At 38.9% G+C, this 21,650-nt stretch overlaps 1 protein-coding gene across 3 annotated transcripts in view; it reads right to left on the reverse strand.

Moving 5' to 3' along the window:
- The window catches only part of NTRK2 (neurotrophic receptor tyrosine kinase 2), a 197,706-nt gene that overhangs the window by 77,690 nt on the left and 98,366 nt on the right, over positions 1 to 21,650 (reverse strand). For all 3 annotated transcript variants that reach the window (XM_054004470.1, XM_054004475.1, XM_054004471.1), the window contains one exon: positions 6,570 to 6,758. In XM_054004470.1, coding sequence (XP_053860445.1) covers positions 6,570 to 6,758 — 189 coding nt within the window. The remainder of the gene's footprint in view (positions 1 to 6,569; positions 6,759 to 21,650) is intronic.

The raw sequence follows: 21,650 nt of genomic DNA on the forward strand, positions 1-21,650 counted from the left end.
AAAATAATAACATATAACTTCCTATATCTTTCTATCCTTATTCAGTCAATAAAATATCTCCAGAAGGAAACAAACAGTAGAATAAGGACAAGAAGTAAATATATTTTATATACCTCCTTGTAATCTCAACCTCATCCATGCTTGTCTTTCAGCATAAAAAGGTTCTTTAGTTTTCAGCATCTGAAGAGTCCAAAGTGAGTGCCTTGTTAAACCTCACAATCACAACTAACAATGAATGCCAGGAATAACAAGTTCAGCTTGGACAGAAAGGTTTTTCTTCCCAGTCTGGATTTCCCTAAGATTCATCAGTTTTGCTCCTCTGCATTCTGCCTGCTGAGGTCATGGTGTCTTTCATAGGAAAATGAGCTGCTTATAAATTTTTAGCTCCGCAGCTTTGGGAGTTGATGGAAAATCCCCAGCCTCAGGGCTTAGCTGGCTAAGAAAACACTACAGCAGCCCTTTTTTTGTAGTCACTCAAACATAAAAGCCTTTCAAAAGAGATGGAAATGCCCACAGAGTGTTTGTCTTGGGCAATCCTTCTTCTGTGCACAGGGTACTCAATTAATTTTTACCTTATAATGTTAGGCAAAAATTACCCCTATTCCTCAGGACTGTAGGAAAGTGTAAGGTGACAGACATAGTCTGGAATAAAGTCAAATGGAGACTACCCGCTGCAGGCAGTGTGCATTTGCGCATTGCTGCTTTCCAAAGGACACTACTTGTGCAGGATGAGCACCACCCAGAAACAGACAAATATGCTACTCTGTGTCAGAAGCCTGTCAGGTCCCTTCAGCACAGAAACTCTCTTGGTGAATTTTATTTTTGCCAGCAACTTTCTCAGCAGAGCGTCATGTCTCTGCCCGGCAGTGAAACCTGAGCACTCCGCAAAGAAATGTGCTGGGCCAGGCTCTGCTGTGGGACTCCTAGTACAAGGATGCCTGAGAAATACAGATCAGGTGATCACAGCTCCTCCTTTTGTTGCACCTACCCTGGAAATACAGAAAACTACTTCTTTTTTCATATTGAATGACTCACTGATATTGATCCAAAGGTTGTCAACATGCTCCAAAATTAAGAGAAGCTGGACTGCCTTATAAGGTGGGAGTGGTCAGAGCTGGGAAAAACAACAGGGTGTTGAACTACAACTAGCTGCACCCTTCTGCAAACAGCCTGGTAGAGGAACTGCAACTCAGTGAGCCCTCGTGTCTGGCTGCTCCCCTCTGCTCTCTCTGGCGGCCGTGACAGGGCTGTCTATCCACAGTGACAGAGAGAGGCCAGCTCTGCACTCTCATATGCTTCTGCTCTGTTCAAATGCTCCCAAATAATCAAAGCTGAATTTTAAAAATAATGTAATAAATAAATTAAAAAAAAAAAAGGATATAAAAACAAAAGAACTAAAAAATCCAGATTTTTTTTTCTGATTCCTCAGGCTTCTGGGGTCTGCCCATATTCTGAGTTTTTTCTTCAGATTTTTTTTTATCCAAAAATGAAATCTGACATCATCACCAGAATCCAAGACCTATGGTTTAAAAAAACAATATTCCTGTACTATGGGAGTCATGATATAATCATAAGAATAACTGTCCTATTTATTTTCTCCCTCAAAGCTCATTAAAGAAGGTGGTGGACTGAAGCAGAGCACTAGCACACAAAATCTGTCTATGCATATGTTAAAAACAAATATATACTTAAAGAACAAGTAAAGTCAGAAAAAGAATGATGTCACTCTTTACTAAATGGTGTAACAATCCCTAAAATGCAAAAATCCCTAACCATGAATTGAAAAGTTCAGTGCTCAGAAGGGGATAAAAGAGGGGTGCTCTAAAAACTTCTGCCTTTAAAATTAGTACTGCACATGCAATTACCAATTTACTCTGGAACTGAAACTATGGGCTATATTCATTTTTTTTTCAGATCAGCAAAATAAATAAAAATTATTTTAGAAAAATTATTTCTACCAATTTGTAATCAGCTTCAGATTTTCCCTAATGGAAGCCAACTAGAAGTAAAATAGCTATTACCTAAACCGCATATTCAGACTCCTACACTTGAAAGAACAGAGAATCTGAAAATGCAGAAATACAGAACATCCCCAAATTTCCCATATGAAAGTCACAATCCACACCACATCATCTGAAATGTAATAGCTATTTATAAGGCCAGTCACTGAAAACATCTTTCCAATGAACCATCCATTGACTAATCAATAAGCCTGCCCAGTACAGTATGCTCTTTTCCAACACTGAAATCAATGAAATTGACAAAATTGAGTGAGTTGCAAGTACAGATTAGCTGGGAAGTGCAAACTGATGTCAGTGCAGCTATTTCTCCACTATAGGGGGCCTGAAACTGTTAACTCGCAAACCTCTTCATGAAAGGGCAAAGTTCTAGCCTTCCTTTCAGTAGCACCCAAAGAACCACAGTGACTTTGTGGGGCAGGGGTGGGAGTTACTGGGGTAGGGCTCAAAGACCAGTTTGATTCTCAAAATCCCAAAAATACCTGCAAGAAATTTCTTATCCAAGTTCTGCCCTAAGAATCTCAGTCTAGGCACTTCCACTGACATTTTATGACCTCTCCTGAGGTTTGGCTTTTCACCTTTCTACAAACACAACCATGTTACTTACGGACTGCATTTCCACCATTAGTCACAGAAATCTAGCAGTCGTAGACTGATGCATTCCAAATGCTGGGCTACAAGGTAAGTGATGAAGAAAGTCCTTAGTTGTTCCTTGAGAAAATGTCTCTTTCTGTCCTCTTTCAACAGGTCTGGTAGGCTTGGCTGATAACTTCAGCAGCTACAATTTCTGTGCAGAGGTGTAGAGGACTAATTTCTAAAATAATGTAATATTAATGAAAAGACGGCTCATAAGATTAGTGAAGCTAACCATCTAGTATAGGTTAGGATCTATGCTCCCAAGATATTACATTGCCCAGCTGATTTCAGGAGACAAAAATCTTGCAAGATTTGCCATCCATGCAAGGTGCATGGACCTGGTGATGTTACTTCCCTACAAAGCTATGCCTCAATTTTCAACACCAACAACTGAACCTTGTTGGTAATTCCCAGGCAAGAGGTTTGCAGGTGGACACTAACACAGCACCTGGTTTATAATGGCTTAACTGCAAAGAGCACTGCAGCGTGCCTAGTCTTCTGGCTCTTTCCCACCCATCTGAAATCAGAATTTTCTCTCTCTGACAAGAACTGACAAATGGAAAATACCTTCTGCTTTCATATAAAAAGGAGCCAAGAAGTCTGGTGGCTGTCTGAAACATGTCTGTGTACCTCAGACTGTATCATTTCAATGTGAAAATATTCAAGGTATTGGAGTGGCAGATGAACCCACCACCCAGCAGCAAGCAACAGAACATGGCATGGAAAAGAAAAGCCAGGAGCTCTGGGATAGCATGTCAGACAGATATATGCTGAACAAGCTGACGAGAAATACTGGTAGTATTTCGTCAGCAGTAAATATCAGCCAATCCCAGCTGGAAGATGGAATCTTCTACTGTTACATCAATTAAAGGTAGAGATGAGTGCTGTGCTGAATTGTCAGAAATGCAGTCCTTCTGTGTGAGGACTGCAACCTGACCACTGAAGCTGATGGGTCTCTGCTCTTCACCAGTTTGCTTTTCCCATCCTGAAGGCTGCATCTTAAGAGGAGGAAAGTGCTGTAACTTTAAACCTCAGACAGATGCTTTAGATGTCATCACTCTTTGGATTTCGTTATTCAGTAGTGAAAGGACCAAATTACAAGATACAGTGATGGAATTTCAAATGACACAGATTTTAATCAACTTTTAAATTTTCTTTTAAACACATGCACTGCTAATTCTTTGCAATGAAGTTTGATACACTGTATTCAGAAATGGTTTTCTGTAGATAAGTCAAAATATGGCCTGATTAGGTAATAAAAAAGAAGCTTCACTTACTACTAAGAGCAAAAGTATTCCTTCATTTCTGTGAAAACTGCAACACAATCTCTGTACAGTTTCACCTAGCTTGATGTCTCACCTCCTTCCACAGACCAACATACACTAAATACAGAAGTACCTTTTCCAGCATGACTATCAGTGATTGTTGGGTTTAATGCTAGTGAACAATGGAACTTAGATCAGGTAGGAAATAAAAAAAATTGTTAACTATCTTGCTGGAGATGAGAAACCATATGACATCTGGAGCTGGCATTATTCTATACAGGAAAAAGGTACAAAATTACTTAGGTTAGAGGTTTATAAATACCAGATATACACATCAGGAGGAGGCTGGCAGGTTAAGAAAGGACAAGCACAGCTCTGTAATAATAAACAACTGAGAAAGAGGGAAAGAGCATATGTAACATTATACCTGGGAAGCTCATTTTTGACCAAGACAATTTCAATTACACGTTTTTATTGGATAGATGCTCAGTGTGGTAGAAGAAATCTGCCTTGGTTTATACACTGCTATAGTTTATCTGATTCTCTCTGCTAAAGCAAAACCACCACCACCACCACCTCCACTCCCCCACCAAAACACAAAGACTGGGACCACAGTGGCAATGTGGCAGAATGCAGAAAATCATTCCCTCAAACCTCCCCAGAGCACCACAGCAAAGTCCGTAAGCATATTCTGCAAGCATTTCAGTTCACCAACTGAACTTCATGCACTGTGATTAATTTCCCTGACACCATGTGGGTTTCATTGCAGCACAGAAAACCAAATACAGACTTACGTATTTTTAGGATCAGGACCTACTTAACACAAGTCAGCCATGATTTAATATGTCTGTAAACATGTTTACTAAATGTGAGAGAATTCTGTATTTTAGTTCAGTTTGTGTTTTTCCCCAGAACAGCACGTATGTTGTTTCAACATTAACCCTGAAGTTAAAAACTCTGCAGTTACTGATGTTTATTTAAAGAATTAAAAAAATTGTCTAGTGCAGCTGGGAACAGAGGTACAGTACCCTCATATTTAAAAGCAGAGAGAGCACTACTGGGGATGTTGCCCCTTTATAATTATTTAACAGCTTCTATTTTTCACAAGAATTAATGTTCTAATCAGAATGTATCTGTATAGCATTTTTCTCATGCTGATCATGTGTCACCAATTCTGTGATTTCCTTGTGATCCCACTGCATATGCTGGGTCGGAATATTCATATTGTTATTATCTGCTAGCAGAAGAGGTAATACAGCATTTCTAGCCACAAAATAGTGCCACACAAAAATGGAACAGTAATGGCGAACATCAGGGATGTACAATAAAAAAGCAAAAAAAGACCTCTTGTTGCAGGACCATCCTTCAGGACTGTGCCTAGTGCAACAATCTGGATCTAAACAAGCATTAATATTCACAAGGTAAGTGGGTAGTTCAGCATCAGTCTTTTTTTTGCAGTGTTAGAAGTCATGCATTCGTGTCATGCATGCATGCTGTCATGCACAGGTCAAAAAAGGATTTCTGTTACAGCATTAAAGTTTTGCAAAGTTAGAGGCAAAGGCTTCCAACCCTGACAACCCTGGCAACCCTGACAACCCAGCCCCTATGCTACAGTTTGTGCTAGAAAGTGGTATCTTTCAGGGTAGGATACACAGGATGTAGTGTCCCTTAGTTGCAAGCCCAGTGCTCACTAATTATACTGGGAAACTCTAGAATGACTTCTCAGAGAAACAATTGAGACTTCCAGTGACACTTCAGAACAACCTTCTCTGAAACACTTAGAGAACTTAGTGTCTTGATGATAAATAGTAAGCAGTGCAGTTACTATTTATCACAATATCCTTTAGCTATTTTTCAGTTATGTACGTTAATGCTAATCACTGATTCAAACCCCAGCATTTCACATGTTCAATTCTGAAACTATTACTATGTTTGAAAAGTAGCATCTAAAGTAAGTGATACTTTTTTAAACTCTTCATAGTTAAATATGTTTAGGTCTTCATATTTTTTCACATTCCACTTGCTACTAACTGAACACGAAATAATTTGTATGTGACATGTATTGTCCATCATGCAACCTTCTTCTCTTCTGCTCTACTTTTAAACATTTAAAACAATTTCTGTCTGTGGAGGTTGAATTGTACAAGGAAATTACAAGAACTGAAGTTTTAACCCTTACAGTTTTTACAATTTACAAATACTCATATTTGAAAGTTAGGTTATATTAGTATGATATCATGATATGATCTGGTGATGTTGATATGATCAATTTAAAAGTAGTGCATATGTAACAATACTGACTTTTGCTTCTGATCCAAGATCTGTTTTCTCCCAAGAATACATTCAGTGCACAGGACTGGCCAAAGACCACTGAAATCAATGGAAAGGCTACCAGTGACTTTGATGAAATATGGGTTGGGGTTTGAGCATAACATTGCTCGCTTCATTGCCTTGTCACAAGGGCTGAATTTGGCTTAGACAGAGGTAAAGCAGTTCATCCCATGTACCTTTAGTAAATAGCACACATTTTAACCCCACCATTCCACTCCCAGGAATTTAGACTATTTTGTTATGCTAGTTCTGTTAAGGAGCCACAACACTTGCACAGGTAAAATGAATGATTGAAACACATACAGTTGTTTGTACTTACAGGTATCTGGCTTGAGCTGACTGTTGGTAATTCCAAAATACTGTGGATTTTCAATGACAGGAATCTTTGTCATCCCAATGATGACTGCATCAGGACCCCCCTCAGAAGAAGATGGAGTGTTACTGCCATTTGAGATGTGGTGGAGGGGACTGGCTGAATCGTCGTCATTGCTGATGACTGAAGAAGGACCTAGAGTTAGAAACAAAGATTTTCTTGTAACCCAGTGGATGGTACTCTTCCCCCAGATTAGTAATTTATCTTTTTTTTTTTTTTTTTTTTCAGTTTTGGCCAGTTGTCCTCCATTCCTACAGTCAACAGCTCTCTTTGTGTGCCTTGTTGACCTTACCTCAAAAATTTTGTATCTCTGGGTGCAGATGGAGAACAGTGGTTTTTTGTCCATTAAAACAAGTTTTTGTACCGGTACATCACCTGGAGTAAATGTCAGTGTCCAGCACAGTCTGCCACTGTGCAGTATCTCAAAACTTGTTGAAATAATTTTGTCATTCTCAGAAATAAGCTATGGAATATGCACAATAACTTTTTTACCTTATGCCCTACTTGAAGCACAAAGCAATAACAGCACAAATCCAGGGAATGCCTGCCCTACCTGGCATTACAACAAGAGAAAAGACACAGAGCAAATGGACTCATCCTGATGTGGGAAGCTGCTAATTTCTGAAAGAAACATGGTTCAGGGCCAAAATCCAGGAGACAATTTGCATAGTTCCAGAGGTGCAGAGATGCTACTGAGAAGAGTAGAGGAGTAAAACCTGGAGCTGCTGCAGAGAGCCTCATCCTATCCAGGGGCACATCTTACTGGCTCCCCAGTCCATATATAAATCTAGCCACCTTCTGGAAAAAGGTCTGTTTTGAATGGCAATTCAGTGGCAGTTTTTGTTTTGTTTTCACTCCATGCTTTGTATTTTTAATGGAAGTGCCACAGAGAGAAAACCTTATAAATGGATTTTTAAAAAATTATCCTGCTTAGCACAGTGTCCAACTTCTGTGAACTACAGGAGTCTTTGAACTAACAGCAAATCAGCAGAGATAACATTCGAACTCTTGACATCTAACCCTGTCACTTAAATTCCACATTACTTCTTCCAGTTTTAGAAAACCAGAAGCACTATTTAGCAGCAAAGACATTTTGCCTAATGTCCGGACTGAAGAGTCAGCAGAGATCACACATATTTCACTTCATTCTCCATCCACATGATCTAAGGTTTTTGGGATGACATTCACATCTTTTAATTGTAACAATCAAAAGACAATACTAGAAACAGATGGAAAAAAAAACCCTCTGGAAGTACCTATTCTGAAATAGCATATTTTGCCAACTCCATTTAGCCTCTGGGTAGCAGCAACAGCTTGAGCAAATGCCCCCCCAAAGAAGGGGACAGAAGACAAGACTTTGAGGACAATAAAAAGCTGTGTTTACTCCAAGTCACTCAATTGCAATATGTTGGACTCCCAGACTGTTTTACACTGGATAGAAGGAACACTGTAGAGGCAAGACAGAGCTGAGTAACCTGTTATGTAGATGGCAGCTTGTCTGCAAGAGAAATAGAGAATGCAGAGGAGAGACCAGCAGGACGACCAGCAGGTTCTGTGTATGCACATTACTGAGGACATGAGAGAAGACAAGCAGGATCCACTGCAGCAGACACACAGCTGAAGAACCAGATGAGACAAAGGATAGTCCCAAGCACAGAAAAGAAAGGGCAGCTTTGAAGAAAATCCTGCTCTTCTGAGGCTCACTGTATCATTAACAAAATCACTCAACATTACACAGCAAGGCTCACAGCCATAAAACTTAAATATCCTGGCATGTGGCTGTTCAACCCTACATTTTGGGACACAAGTATATTCACACCTCTATCCAGCTTTTCTTTCTCCCCAGTTGGTTTAATGGTGCATGATGGAAATGTTCTCATAGTTTGAAAAAGTACTTCCCCCCAGTCTGAAATGCTAGAAGTAATTTTTCAAATACCTGGCACTTTACTGGGAAGTCACTGTTGACAAATGTAAGTAAAGCCTAGATCTCTGCAATTAATCAAGTGAAATACTCATACCAAGGCTGCTTTTGTCATTACTGATCACTCACATGATTGACTCTACTGGGAAAGATGCCAGGATAAAGAATTTTTGGTAAAAATTTCTGTAATGAAGGGCAGAGCCTAACAAACTGTGGGAATAGGCCACTCAGATGGCACAACCAATACTTATGTTGAGTCACAACACATTTTTCAGATGCATAAGAGCTGTTGGCACAAACATTTGAAGTGCAACCCATTTAAAACTGCATTCAGTTTTTGGTAGATACCATCCTTACATCTCTAAACTTTCTGAATCTCTACTTGTTGCTCAAAAAAAGCAGGCTGTTTAATACTTTCTTGGGAAAACAAAATACTTTTACACTAATATACTTTCGTATGAGGATCAAATCCCTTCTCTCAAAGCAAATAGGGAAATTCTCTCCACTCTGAAACTTAATAGATGCATGTCTTTAAGTCCTTTTCAGTCCTGGTGCTTTCTGCTGCACAGGAGGAGGCTCTTTTGTCATTGTTTGCTTCCATCATACATGCTGTGATGGCAAGGAAAAGTGACCATTACACATTTCTAGATGTTCAAGTGGGATAATAACTAAGGAACTCAGTCTATTCTTTGAATAATTTCTGCAGTACTTCAAGATCCAATTTTGTATGGTGAACCACTATTTTCAACCAGTATAAATTCAAAGTGCTGCAGGTGAAAAGTAGACAACTGTTCTGTAAATCTGCTCAATTAGGTTTACTGGTAAAAGCTAGTCTTCTGTGTGGTATGAAGCAGGTTCATAGTATACACAGCTCTCTGATGTAGATGGGGAAACCTGGAGATTAGGTGACTTTCATGCCAATTCCTGGCAGTATAAAACAGTTTAAGAAAAATTCAATTCTAGGAATCTTGTTGCTGTATCACTCAGTGACCCCTCTTATTAGCAACATCTCATGCAGTGGTTTTTGTGAATAGTTGTTTACAAAAATCCTATTCCCTGTCTATTTCTTTTCTAATTAAGACAATTAGAACCCCTCAGATGGAATTTTTTGTGTATTAGTGGCAGATGAGTTCACATCCTTTCAAACTTCCCTTTTCCTGACCTTTTTTATCAATGTGAGAAAACTTTTACATAGACCATGTCCATGCTTGTTTATTTGCTAGACTATCTACTCATCAAAAAGTTACATTTAATTGTTTGAGCACACTAAGCCACATTACAGCTATAGACCAGCCAGCTCTGCAGCTGGCTATGATATTCAAGCAATGTAAAAGCATTTCTAGGATGCAAGATGAGACTATCACCTGTGCTGACAAGAAATGAGAGCTGCCCTTTTCTGAATGGGCTCTGTGCTCAAAATGAAGGATAATTTGTTGAACAGCTTGAAGTGTCATTTCATCCACATGAAATGTGGTCACTGAATTATTTATCAAAGGTAGAACAAGTATGGTAAGTACACTCAGTCACCTACTACTGCCTCTGGTTTTCATAAAATCTGCTCTTTGTTTTACACCTGAAATCTGAAAATTTTAGACAAAATGTAGTAAGTTGGAGGGAAAATCATGGGTTATCAGTAGTCACTAGCTATTGCCAAGAGCTGATTCACAGTTGGCTTAAGCTTTTAAGAAGACTCCAGAGACCTTCTACCAGTGTGCTGCCCAGATTCTTCCCTTGATTTCATTTTTAGACAATTTTTCTTAAGAAGACAAGTTGGAGCCAGACAAGAATCTGTAGTCTGCTGTGGGGAAGATGTGGGCTACCCACCATGGAGATGAATTTCTCTTCTATTTGATATTAAGCTAAAGACTTATCCATTCTGCATCACCTAGACTCAAGAAAAATTAATTTTGGGTACAAAAAATACCCAGAAGCTCTCTAAAAAAGTTGTGACATGTAAGAAAACCAATTCTATTTGAAACTGATGACCTATGATAAAACCAAAATGCCTCCAACAGCTGAGCGGGGAATTATCCTCAACACATAATATGGGGACAGCCAGAAACAGCAAACTTTACTTACTGCACATCCCAAGGAGAACTGTGCTATCCTTTGAACAGTGTATGTCTGGACTGTACTTTACCTTGGTGGTGCCAAAAGAATTGAGTTTGCCTAGGTTAAGAAATAAAATGTAATTCTATTATTTCCAAGGTGTGCTATTTTTGAACAGGCAAAGAGATTCATTATTAACATGTACAGCCTTTCATGACAGGAAAAGCTAATAAAATTGGGATTGTGCACCCAGCAAAAGAGAAGGCTTCAGGGTGACTTCATTACATCCTTCCAGTACCTGAAGGGAGCCTATAGGAAAGATGGAACAAAACTATTTACAAGAGCATGCAGTGACAGGACAAGGGGCAATGTCTTCAAAATGAAAGACAGTAAGATTAAATTAGATATTAGGAAGAAATTCTTTACTGTGAGGGTGGTGAAGCACTGGAAAAGGTTCCCCAGAGAAGCTATGGATGCCCCATCCCTGGAAGTGTTCAAGGCCAGGCTGGATGGAGTTCTGAGCAACCTAGTCTAGCTGAAAGGTGTCTCTGCCTATGGTAAGGGGGGTGAGAACTGCGTGACCTTTAAGATCCTTTACAAGCCAAGCCATTCCATTACTCTATTCTATGGTTCATTATACTCCTATCATCATCAGAGTTAATGCAGTTTTAACATGCATGGTACCGAGATCTATCTACACTGCTATTTGTTGGAGCTACTTTTGCACAACACATTTCTGTGGAACACACATCACTCCAATTGTTCCTGAAGTCACTAATGGCTAAAGCACACTGGAAGACAACAGAGGTAATAAAATACCACAAAACCCACATTGAGTTTAGATTTGTGGTTGGAGTTGTGTATTTGCAAGGATGCATCTACTTAACTGTTAGGAAGCAGGTCATGTAAAAAGCAGAATTTATAGAGAAAATTTTGTGCTGTGATGCCTTAATAAACATTGCTCCTTAAAAATTATGTTGATTCCTAGGATGGTTTCTCAATGGACCTTGCACTACCATTGCCTCTTAGTTCCCCTGGGAACAGGGATCAGTCTGTGCCAAGACATGGTAAGAGCACACTGTCAAGTTAAAAGCACAACAGTGAATGTATGTCACATCAGTCAGCACCTCTGATAAATTCCAAGGCTATACTGAATATTCTCCTTTTTTCCTTTTGGGAGGGATTTATTTTTTCACTAGTTAAATACATTGTTCTTAAAAGCAATTACACAAGATTTCTTGTCCTGTGAGATTCCCATGTTTGCTGTAGATTTTTATGTCTTCTGCATTATTGAAATGAAAGTATGCTTCAATTTTTCCTCTTATCAAAGCAAGAGCCAACTTTCTCACCAGAAGAGACACCTTTTCAGCTTTATTCTAAAAATTTTGATCTTATCTTTTACTCCCTCTGGAAGACAAGTAATCAACCACAACTTAGCACACTTTTTTTCTGACTAAGGTGCTAAGTTTTACTTCAAATATTCCTTTGTATTCCCATGTTCAGAAACTGTGGTACTAAACATGTGGTACCAATTCTGTTAAGACTGGATAAGAAAGCCAGCACAATAGAAAGAAATGCAATTATAGAAAAAATATTTTATACTATTGGTCTCTTAAAATGCAGTATGTTGTATATAGGGAATTGAATTAAAAGGTGTAAATAGAACTCAAGAGAAAACCCAAAACCAAAGCAACCAACCGACCAACCAAAAGAAGACTGAATATGCTTCCAAAGAGAAACAAGTTAAGTCTTGCTTTGCTTGGTGGAGATGTTCAAAGTGAAGTCAGATTGTTCTGCAAATCTAGAGTGGACTTACTAAAAGTATGGTCTTTGCTTTGCAGTTGCCAATGCTTGTAATGAGGTGAAGCTCAAGGCAAGGCACTCCCATGTTTTTTTCAGCGGTTCAGCTGTGTGGAGCAATAGCACATCCTGCCTCTACCCACCTTCTAATTGACCTTTCCTGTCTCATATCCCCAACCCTGCCAGCTACCCAGACAGCAGCCACTAGTCTTAGCCTTTGTGTAGGCATCTCTACAGCCACTGTCACATGCAGTTGCAAAATGAGTATTAGGGTATCCTTCTTTGTTTGTGGTGAAAAAAACCCACAATATCACCCTAAAAAGCATTATACCCAAGCCAATCCTGTTAAATGATATTGCTCTTCACAGATCAAAGAGTGCATGTCCTTCTACCCTGGAACAGTACGCTGAGCCAAAACCCACATTGTTACACATTAAGTCCGTGACTCAGAAAACTGAGACTTGCCAGGCTTTAGTGTTTAAAGGATAAACAATTTCACATCTTCTGACAGGTATCATCAATCTGTTTAACTGATTTACACCCACCAGTGCTTGTTTAAGCTTGTACTCTGTTGCTTCTTGACATATGAGATGGGAAAAACCTTTGACACTGCCCAAGAAGTTCAGTTCCATCCAAGAGGATGCTCCCAGGAAGTCAGGAGAACCCAACAAAGTGCTGGATAACATCCCCACCAGCATGTACTTCTAACATTCTCTGAAAAACAAAAGTAAGTAGGCTTCTTGAAGGTCTCTCAAAGGAGAGTGGAAAACCAGGGTTTAAACTCCAGAAGCAATCCCTAGGAATCTCTTCACTTCCAACTATTGCAAAACAAAGTGGAGAAATCAGTTTGAAAATCATTATGAAACCAGACCAATTCAATAGTGAATTGTTTTGTTTGGGTGATCCAGGATAAAAGGTATTTTGCCTTTGTTTTCATGTGAAAAATCAGTGTTTGACATTTTGTTTTAGCTTCAGAAGAAGCCTAAATTCTTTGGTTTTCACTGTATCACTTTCATATAGAGCAAATTATCTACATTGTTGGATTATCTTCATTCACACATGGAATAATTTAAGTAATGCATACCTTTGAGTCTAATGAAATAACAGATAGGTTATTTAGCTTTACAGTACAAAATTTCCAGTGTTGCTAGGTGTCAAGATGCCTTTCTCCTAAAACACATGTTCATCTTGCAGGAAAACTTATTTCAAATGCCTAGCTCCTCTACAGAGGAACAAACACACAATCTGGGTAATTTCCATTGACATGACTATGCACAGATTTTAGCCACACAGTATTTCATCAGGGCTTTTTGTTCTGGCTTTGAATCTAAGAGCCACAGCTGCATATTTGTTTGCTTGGGTTTTATTCTGATGCGTGACTGTGAAAGAATCCCAGCCAGTTCCTTTCAGCTGCCCTTCTTTTCACAACCCCCTCTATACTCCCCTGTATCCATGTATTCCTGCATCCCCTCACACGCAAGCCTAGAGCAATTGATTCTGCAAGGGATGACTCCCAAGGATAGCCTAGGGGACCCCTTCATAATGCAAGAGACTCCTGAAAGTCATGCAACCTACAGAGCGCAGGGATAAAGACATGGGTGTCTTGGTCTGGGGCAGACTGGCAAGACAGTTCACCCAAGAAACCTCCTTTGCAGCAAAGCCCTGTAGTAAAAAGAATGAGGTGTCTAATACATACTGAATTTGCTGGTATTGACTGGACAGGATGAAAGTTCCTAACCCCTCTGCCCTGGTTTCACTCCAGGGCCAGCTCTCCCCAGGGATGCTATCAGCAAAACCTCAACCTGCATCACAAAGGTTGCTGATTTCTTTTTCCCTTTCAGCCAGAATGGAAGGCATTTGTGAAACAGATCTAACAACTGCAATCTGGCATGCATTGTCACATTCTTACGCACCTTAACCAATAAATCCACATATATCATCCACAATGGGGTATGCACTACTATTATTTTTGATTTGGAGGCAACAGGAAGAGCACTTTGGCACTGAATTACCCAGCACTGAAGGTAGGATCTCTGTCAAAGTCATGACCAGAACCTGGGAGGAAGTGGTAGACTCAGCTGTCAAACCACAGAGCCCTTTGGGACTCATAGCCCTCCTCAGCTATAGGATGAATGGTGGCTGTACAACTGTCCACTGCTTTGTGGACACATTTGCAGTATCTGCAGCTCAGCTGATGTGCTCTATTATGAAGAATGATGAATTTATGGCCTCTCATTATTGGCAGTCAAATGAAACATAGACCTAAGAAAAAAATCTAGCCTGGATGTGGCATATTAATCAATATGAATACATGAGCCAGAGAATTAAAGAAACAAAGCAAAAAATGTAAAAGAATTTAAGAAAAAAATGATTTATCATTTTTTAATATAGATCATCAACACTATTCATTATAGTCACCTGCAGGCTTGGATATCTCGGAAACATGGGTAAAACTGCTATCCTTCAAAAATGCTACAGTTAAAAATTGCCACTATAATAAAAAAGATCAACTGGAATGTACTTGCTGGCATCAAGCAAAAAAATAATAATTCACCTGAAATTAAATCCTTGTTGCCTTTCATTTCATTTAAGAACTATTTAATTAAAAACTGCTTCCTTACAGACTTCTCATAAATAATCTAAGTGTGAGCATTCCCACTCCTAAGACTGGAAATGAGGTCCTCTGTTGTCTAGAAGATCAATACTAAGTGTACAGAAGCAATAAAATTTTCCCCATGCTGCTTTGGCTGTCAGAGAAGAGCAAAGCTATTTGGAGTAGTTAACTTGAATAATTTTCCTAATTCTGTTCAGTTAAACATAGTTAGATAATACAGCAGATACACTAGATTGAGGAGAAAATCTCCCTGATTTTGAATTGTATTTGATTGTGTGGGGTTTTTTAAGGAAAAAAAAAAAAAAGCATTACCAATGACACTATCTGAATTTTTTTAAGGCCCAATGATTATTTCCTTGAAGCAGAGAGATACTATCTACAGGCCTCTTCCATTCAAGCATATCAAATGAAAATACAATATGGAAAAATTTAGAAATACTTAGAGACCTGATGAAAAACTGAAGAATTGGAATTTCTTTTATCCTCTGAGGAGGTACACAAGGATAGCCTTCCAATGCATGGTTACAATTTATATTGCATTTCTTTGACAAACAGGAAATAAAAGTTCCATGACAAAAGTGCATTAAGAAAGACTATGGTAAAAACTCTGGAATAGGTCCCCAGGAATAGATCCTCAGGAACTTTGGACTAGGTCTTGCTTCCATGAGCAGTGCATTTACTCATAGAAGACTCAGAAATCTCCACTTCTGGAGTTCTTGAAGCCGCATGAGGAAAACTATCTCTTTGAAAAAATACAAGTATAGTTAATACAGGTTTAGGATAGGGATGGATCTCCCAGCTGTTCCTTCATCCCTAACCTTCCACAATGATAAAAAGACTATGAGTGATCTTAGAGGATACACCTTAGGTCTTCAAATGTTTCAAATGTTGATTTATGTCTATTCAGAACCAAAGGAAGCCCAGAGCTTCAAACACACATCAAATACACAAATACGCTCGATGAAATACGTATCTTTCCACACATTAGCAGTTCACTTTTCCACCCCACGGGATAAAAATAGTTTAGCTGGGTGAGAAGAACACCTGTGCTCTACTACACAGTGGGTTATTCTACTAGAACACACATGGTTTAATAGCATTATTTACATACTATTCATTTCAGTGGGAAATTTCCCTTTATTATTTCTGAAAAACTTTCATTAGTGGAAGTGTTAACTACATGACATAGTAACACAAAGTCTTGCATAATTTCTTACTTTCTGTCAGTGCAAGACTTTTACAGGCCCCCAACATTTACATAGGTTATAAAATCAACACTACAGTGAAATATACTTCTGAATTTGTTCCCAACAGCATTCTAGAATAACAGCTTCCAAATATTTTTTGATTTATAACCCAACTAGCTAACATTAAACCTGACAAGCTACAAAGAAGCAAAACTAAATCAACTGAAACATCATGTTCAAATTGTAAACAACATCTGCAGAAATCTGGTTTTGCTGTTCACTAAGCTCTCACTGAAATGATCTTACAGCCCATCTAGAGCTGTTTTGAACTTGCACTGATGTGGACTGTCTCCTCTTCATCTCCAAACACTTCTCATCCTGGAAAACAGGTTTTCATTGAAAATGAAATACAAAGACCTACATACACATGAAGAGAAGGGCATGGGAAGGTGGTGAGCTAACACTCTCCCATATATTCCGTCAAGACATTTGCTTTCACCTTAGGTGAATAGGCTTTGGGTGCTGATGGCCCCAGTTTTGCATGTATTTCAAAGATAGCAGCTGGCCTTTGAAAGAGGGCTGCTGGAAGGGCAGAGGACTTTGGTACAGAAGACAAGCTGTCCAAAACCAGCCCTCAGTGAGCACAAAGGAAGACAGAGCTAACTTTCCTTTCTGAGCATTAAACACCTGACATTTTATTCCAATTTATATTTGATTACTTAGCAACAGTGAAATGGATTCCTTTTGTGTCTATGCAACAGCAGCCATTTCTCTACAGAACCTGTCCCCAAAGCACTCAGCAACATACATATCCCAGGCCTTTAAACAGATCACAGGCCATGCTCAGAAAACCTTGATCGCCACAAAGAGACTCGCAAGAATCTTCTTCTGTGAAGTTTTTTGGTGCTCAGAAATCATGTGTGTCATGAAAAATACTCATGATACCCAGGTGAGGTATTTGGAACAGTCTTATCAGCTGACCCACTCTAGCACTTCTTCTGTGCACCTCTAAGAAATAATAAGGAAAAGAAAACCAGTCATTTCTATTGTTATAGATTTCAGGATTATGCTCAATTAGAACTTTTGGACACTGTTTAAAGAACAGTTCACCTTTGGAGATGGTAGGAAACATAACAGGTTGTTTGGAGGAATATCCCAGCCAAAACATCTTCAGATTAAAAGTGCAGAATTGCCTTCCAACAACACCCTTCTGTCCCAAAGCACAATTCCTAAGGCAGCGAAGACATACATTCTCAAAATCCTTTTCTAATGCAGATCTAAAAATTACTACAGTAGAGCAAATGATATTCATATATAGAAAGGAAACATGTCAAACTTCTGTTCCAGCAGAATCACTCACAAGCTATAGGATTAGCTGCACAAATTGACTGTCTTGCCTCTACATGATAAACCTCTACTGCCATTTACAGACACCTCCTCCTCCTCCCTGCCACATGATGCCTCATCTGCTGGAGATTCCTCCTGTTACCTTCTCTCCTGCCAGCTTTCCTTGAAATTGCTGCTATTGGAAGCAGGAAAATGCCACATACTCAAACCTATTTGTAACATATCAGCTAGATCAGCCATCCCAAAAGTGGCCACACTACAAACTCTGGCAGTTTTGCTACAGCAGATTTGGAAATGGATGCATTAATTCTGAAATTGGTCAGGACACAACAATGAGATTTTGCTAAAATACTGGAGGCATCTCTACTTTCATTCTTCAGGGCTCTGAACAATGAAGAGTTTCTCTTCATCCAGGATGCTCCACATAATATTTTTATAAATTAATTCTGCTCCTTCTTCTGAGTATTTTTTATATATCCCTTAGCTCCTCTGCTTATTTACTCACTTACTCCTTTATAAAGAGTTTCACCTATCACACTTAACTGTATCTCTCTTGACCACCTGTCTCATCTATCTTCACTTTTTCTAACAACAACATGGCATCCTGTAATGTTGTCATTTTTATGTTAGGATTGAAACAGCATTAGTACCTGTGAAATTCAAGTATTCTAGAATGACATTCATTTATTTTCAGTCTAGTGTCCTCTTTTATCAAAAACTCAGTCATGGCTGTTTCTTAGCAACAGATTTATCAGAACAGATTTGCATAAAAATCAAATACTCAAAAAGAAACTGCTAAAGAACAGCCTTATTCCTGACCACCATTAAAAGCAAATACTATACAGCAGAAGGAAATGGTTTTTCAATTCCACAAAAGATCTAATGAAAACATGTAGAACATTGGTACCAATTGAAGTAGATGGCCTTATAAACTTTCCAAACTAATGTATCTCTGAACTGATATGCAAAAATCATCTTCTCATCTTCAGAGATCAATAGGAAAAAACAAAAACCAGAACAAACCATGCACAGCCACAATCCTCTATTGCACTGGACTAGATTAAAAATTGGCATCTGCAACAGTCACACACAAAATGTTCTCAAAGGACCAAGCTGCAAAAGGCACACACATGTGTGAAAACTGCTCACAATCAATTCAACCACAGCAGTACTAGGTAACCAATAATTGGACTTCAGAGCAGGAGCATAATTGGTATTTCATTCTCTAGAGCCATCAGAGATCTATATCTATCTCTCTATCTATCTATCACCACATTTATACCATAATTTCAGTAAACTCCAATTTATTTTAATTTTTTAATTTAATTTTATTTTTAATTTAATTTTAATTTTCACAGTTTTTAGAAAGAATTAATTTTCCCCCAAACATTTTTCTACACCTTACTTCTCTTTGCCAGATGAGGTTTTTCTTTTTTTTTTTCTTTTAAAATCCAATATAATGTGCCAAACTCCAACTAGCTAGTTCATCACAAATGTAAAGAAAAGCAAATTCAGAGGTTGGGTGAAAGAGTCAAACCAAACACGAAGTATGAAATCCTTTGAACAGATAAAGTGGAATACCAAGAGTCTAATTCCCTTCCTCTTAGTATCACCCAGGAGTAAGTTATTATATTGACAAAAATTCCTATGAATGACAGTGAAATTAGGACTGCTGTCTTTTTATTAAGAATGATGACAACCTTTTTGGCAAATGCAGTCTTCTCCTGCTGTGGCACTTAGTTTTGGCACTTAGTTATGTCACTGAAAGGTAGCATCTATAATATATGGCTGCACATGAATTATGTTAGGAATGGGTTAAAGTAATTCATCTGTATTATTCTCACAAGACAATGCCAAAAAGGTAATTGCCCATATTTGTACTACTACATTATAAAGAATGACAGTTTTATGTCTTCCTAATGTTTAACTGAAAATCTATAATATCCATTTTTGTTCCTTGCTGAAAAATTAATGTAGGACCAAAACCTGAAATTCCAACTCTGGTCATGCTCAGACAAAACTCCCACTGAAGCCAGTGGGAGTATTGCCAGGGAGAGGATTAAGGACAGTGTGATTTGCTGCATGCTACCAGACATGTAAAAGCTACAGAGCTAGATTTTCTTTATGATGCTTCTGGGACTATTAAAATTAGGAAGATACTGTTCTTTCACCTTTCAGTCATGCAGTCATGTGTGATTGCAGGGAAGGGAAAAATGCAAGGCAGACAAGGCATCTTGTTGGAGGGTACTTAATGGCAGGCTGGAAGCCAGAAGCAGCAAATCCCTCCTGCAGTATATCCCTTCTCTTCTCCTCTACAAGGCCCAAAAAGAGGCAGGAAATAACAAAGCAGCAAGCCTGGATTCCTAGCAAACAGCACTAGCTGGATTGAGTACAGCAAGCTCATCATTACAAAAAATACTGAAGCCATCCACAATATTCATGCCATTCCAGCACCTGAAGCATGCCTGGGCATATGACCCTTTGGGAAGCTTTAAGCTGGGCACTATGCCACAGAGATAAAACAACTCTAAAGGTAGAAGGCGGGAAGTAGTCAAGATATAACAGCTTCCTTGAGCTCCTGCAGGGGCAGGTGGACCACACGAGCATCCAGAGGAACCTGCTGCCCTGTAGGCGGGTTCTTGGCTCTGCAGGGAGGGGATGCTGCTTTCTTGGGGTTCTCAGGTTTTACTGGTCTCCATTGGGTCATATTAACTTAAATGGATACAGAAACTCTTTTTTTAAAAGTATGTCATTTGTCAACGGAACATTTAGGATGGTTCTGTTTGTCAGTAGTTTCCAGAGGCATTAGAATCTGGTATGTTAGAAGAGCTACAACTTTTCTTCGTTTACCAACCAATTTCTCCATATTTTCATGATGTGGCAACAGCGCCCAAGGAATAAAGGTATGACAACCTGAAACAGCTAAGTTATCTAACCAGTCGGCAAAAATGAAGAAAAAAGTAAGTCCTGAGCTACTCAATCATTTAAATTTTTATGAGAAAAAAAATGTCACTATAGATTATTTTTTTAAATGAAATTGCATTTTAAGAGCATGATTACAAGAAGTAATAATCCATAACTGCAGGGATGACAAGAATCTCAGATGAATAAACACCCCTGATTTGTTTTATAGTGAAACACAGTGTTGTGGTCTATCCAGGGTCAGAACCAGGGCTCTAGTGCAACCAGAAAAGCATTGGCACAGACCCTTTATGTCCTGTAACATGTATGTGGAAAGCCTCATGAATAGAGTGTTACACTTACATATATACTCTGTATTAAACAAATAAATATCATAGTAGCCTGATTAATGGCACCTGAAACAAAATCTGCATGTTTCCACACGGGAGAAAAAAAGGGTTTTCAAAATTTCCACTCCCCTCTTAGAGACAATGAAACTCTTTGATTTGGTTGATCACAGGGTAACTCTCTGCCATCGATCTTCAACCTCTCTTCTTCCTCTGCCAAACGTTGCCCCTTCCTGGCATGAGTAGCTGTCCCCTGGCAATCACTGATCAAACTGCTATCGTGTGGGCCATTTAGCTATCACCAGTGGTTACAGCTGCTCTCACCATGTTCCAACCAGAACCCAGGAATAAAAAATGTTAGAGCCTTGCAGTTAGGAACAACTGATTCTAAAGGCTATACCACCACCTCCTAATGACAGGTAACAACTTCACCTGGGTACCAGAATAGTTGAGTTCAACATCAGCAGTATATATACAGTACATATACATTTGGATTCCATCGAAGTGTGAAGTTGCAGCAAGCGATGGAAACTTGGCATCTTCATTAGAAAGGAAAAGCATGATGATAAATCGTTGCCTTCCTCTTGAAAAGGCATGTGGCTCTTCACACTTTTTTGAGACATTGATAAAGTCTGATAAAGTGTGTTTCTTTACCTGGAAGGAGACTGTGCCAACTCCCAAGGGCAAAACAACACCAACATATGGGAAAAGGTAACTTGTTTTACCACACAGAAAGTAGAAGGCTCGTCTTAGCATGTTCTGCTTCAAAAACTGTACTTCAAATGCTTGGAGAAAGGAAATGTTCAGGCAAATCACAGTCAACTTACCTGATTTTGATTCATACTCTCATAAACAAACAAA

This window comes from Vidua macroura, chromosome Z, assembly GCF_024509145.1.
Source record: "Vidua macroura isolate BioBank_ID:100142 chromosome Z, ASM2450914v1, whole genome shotgun sequence".
Taxonomy (NCBI): Eukaryota; Metazoa; Chordata; class Aves; order Passeriformes; family Viduidae; genus Vidua; species Vidua macroura.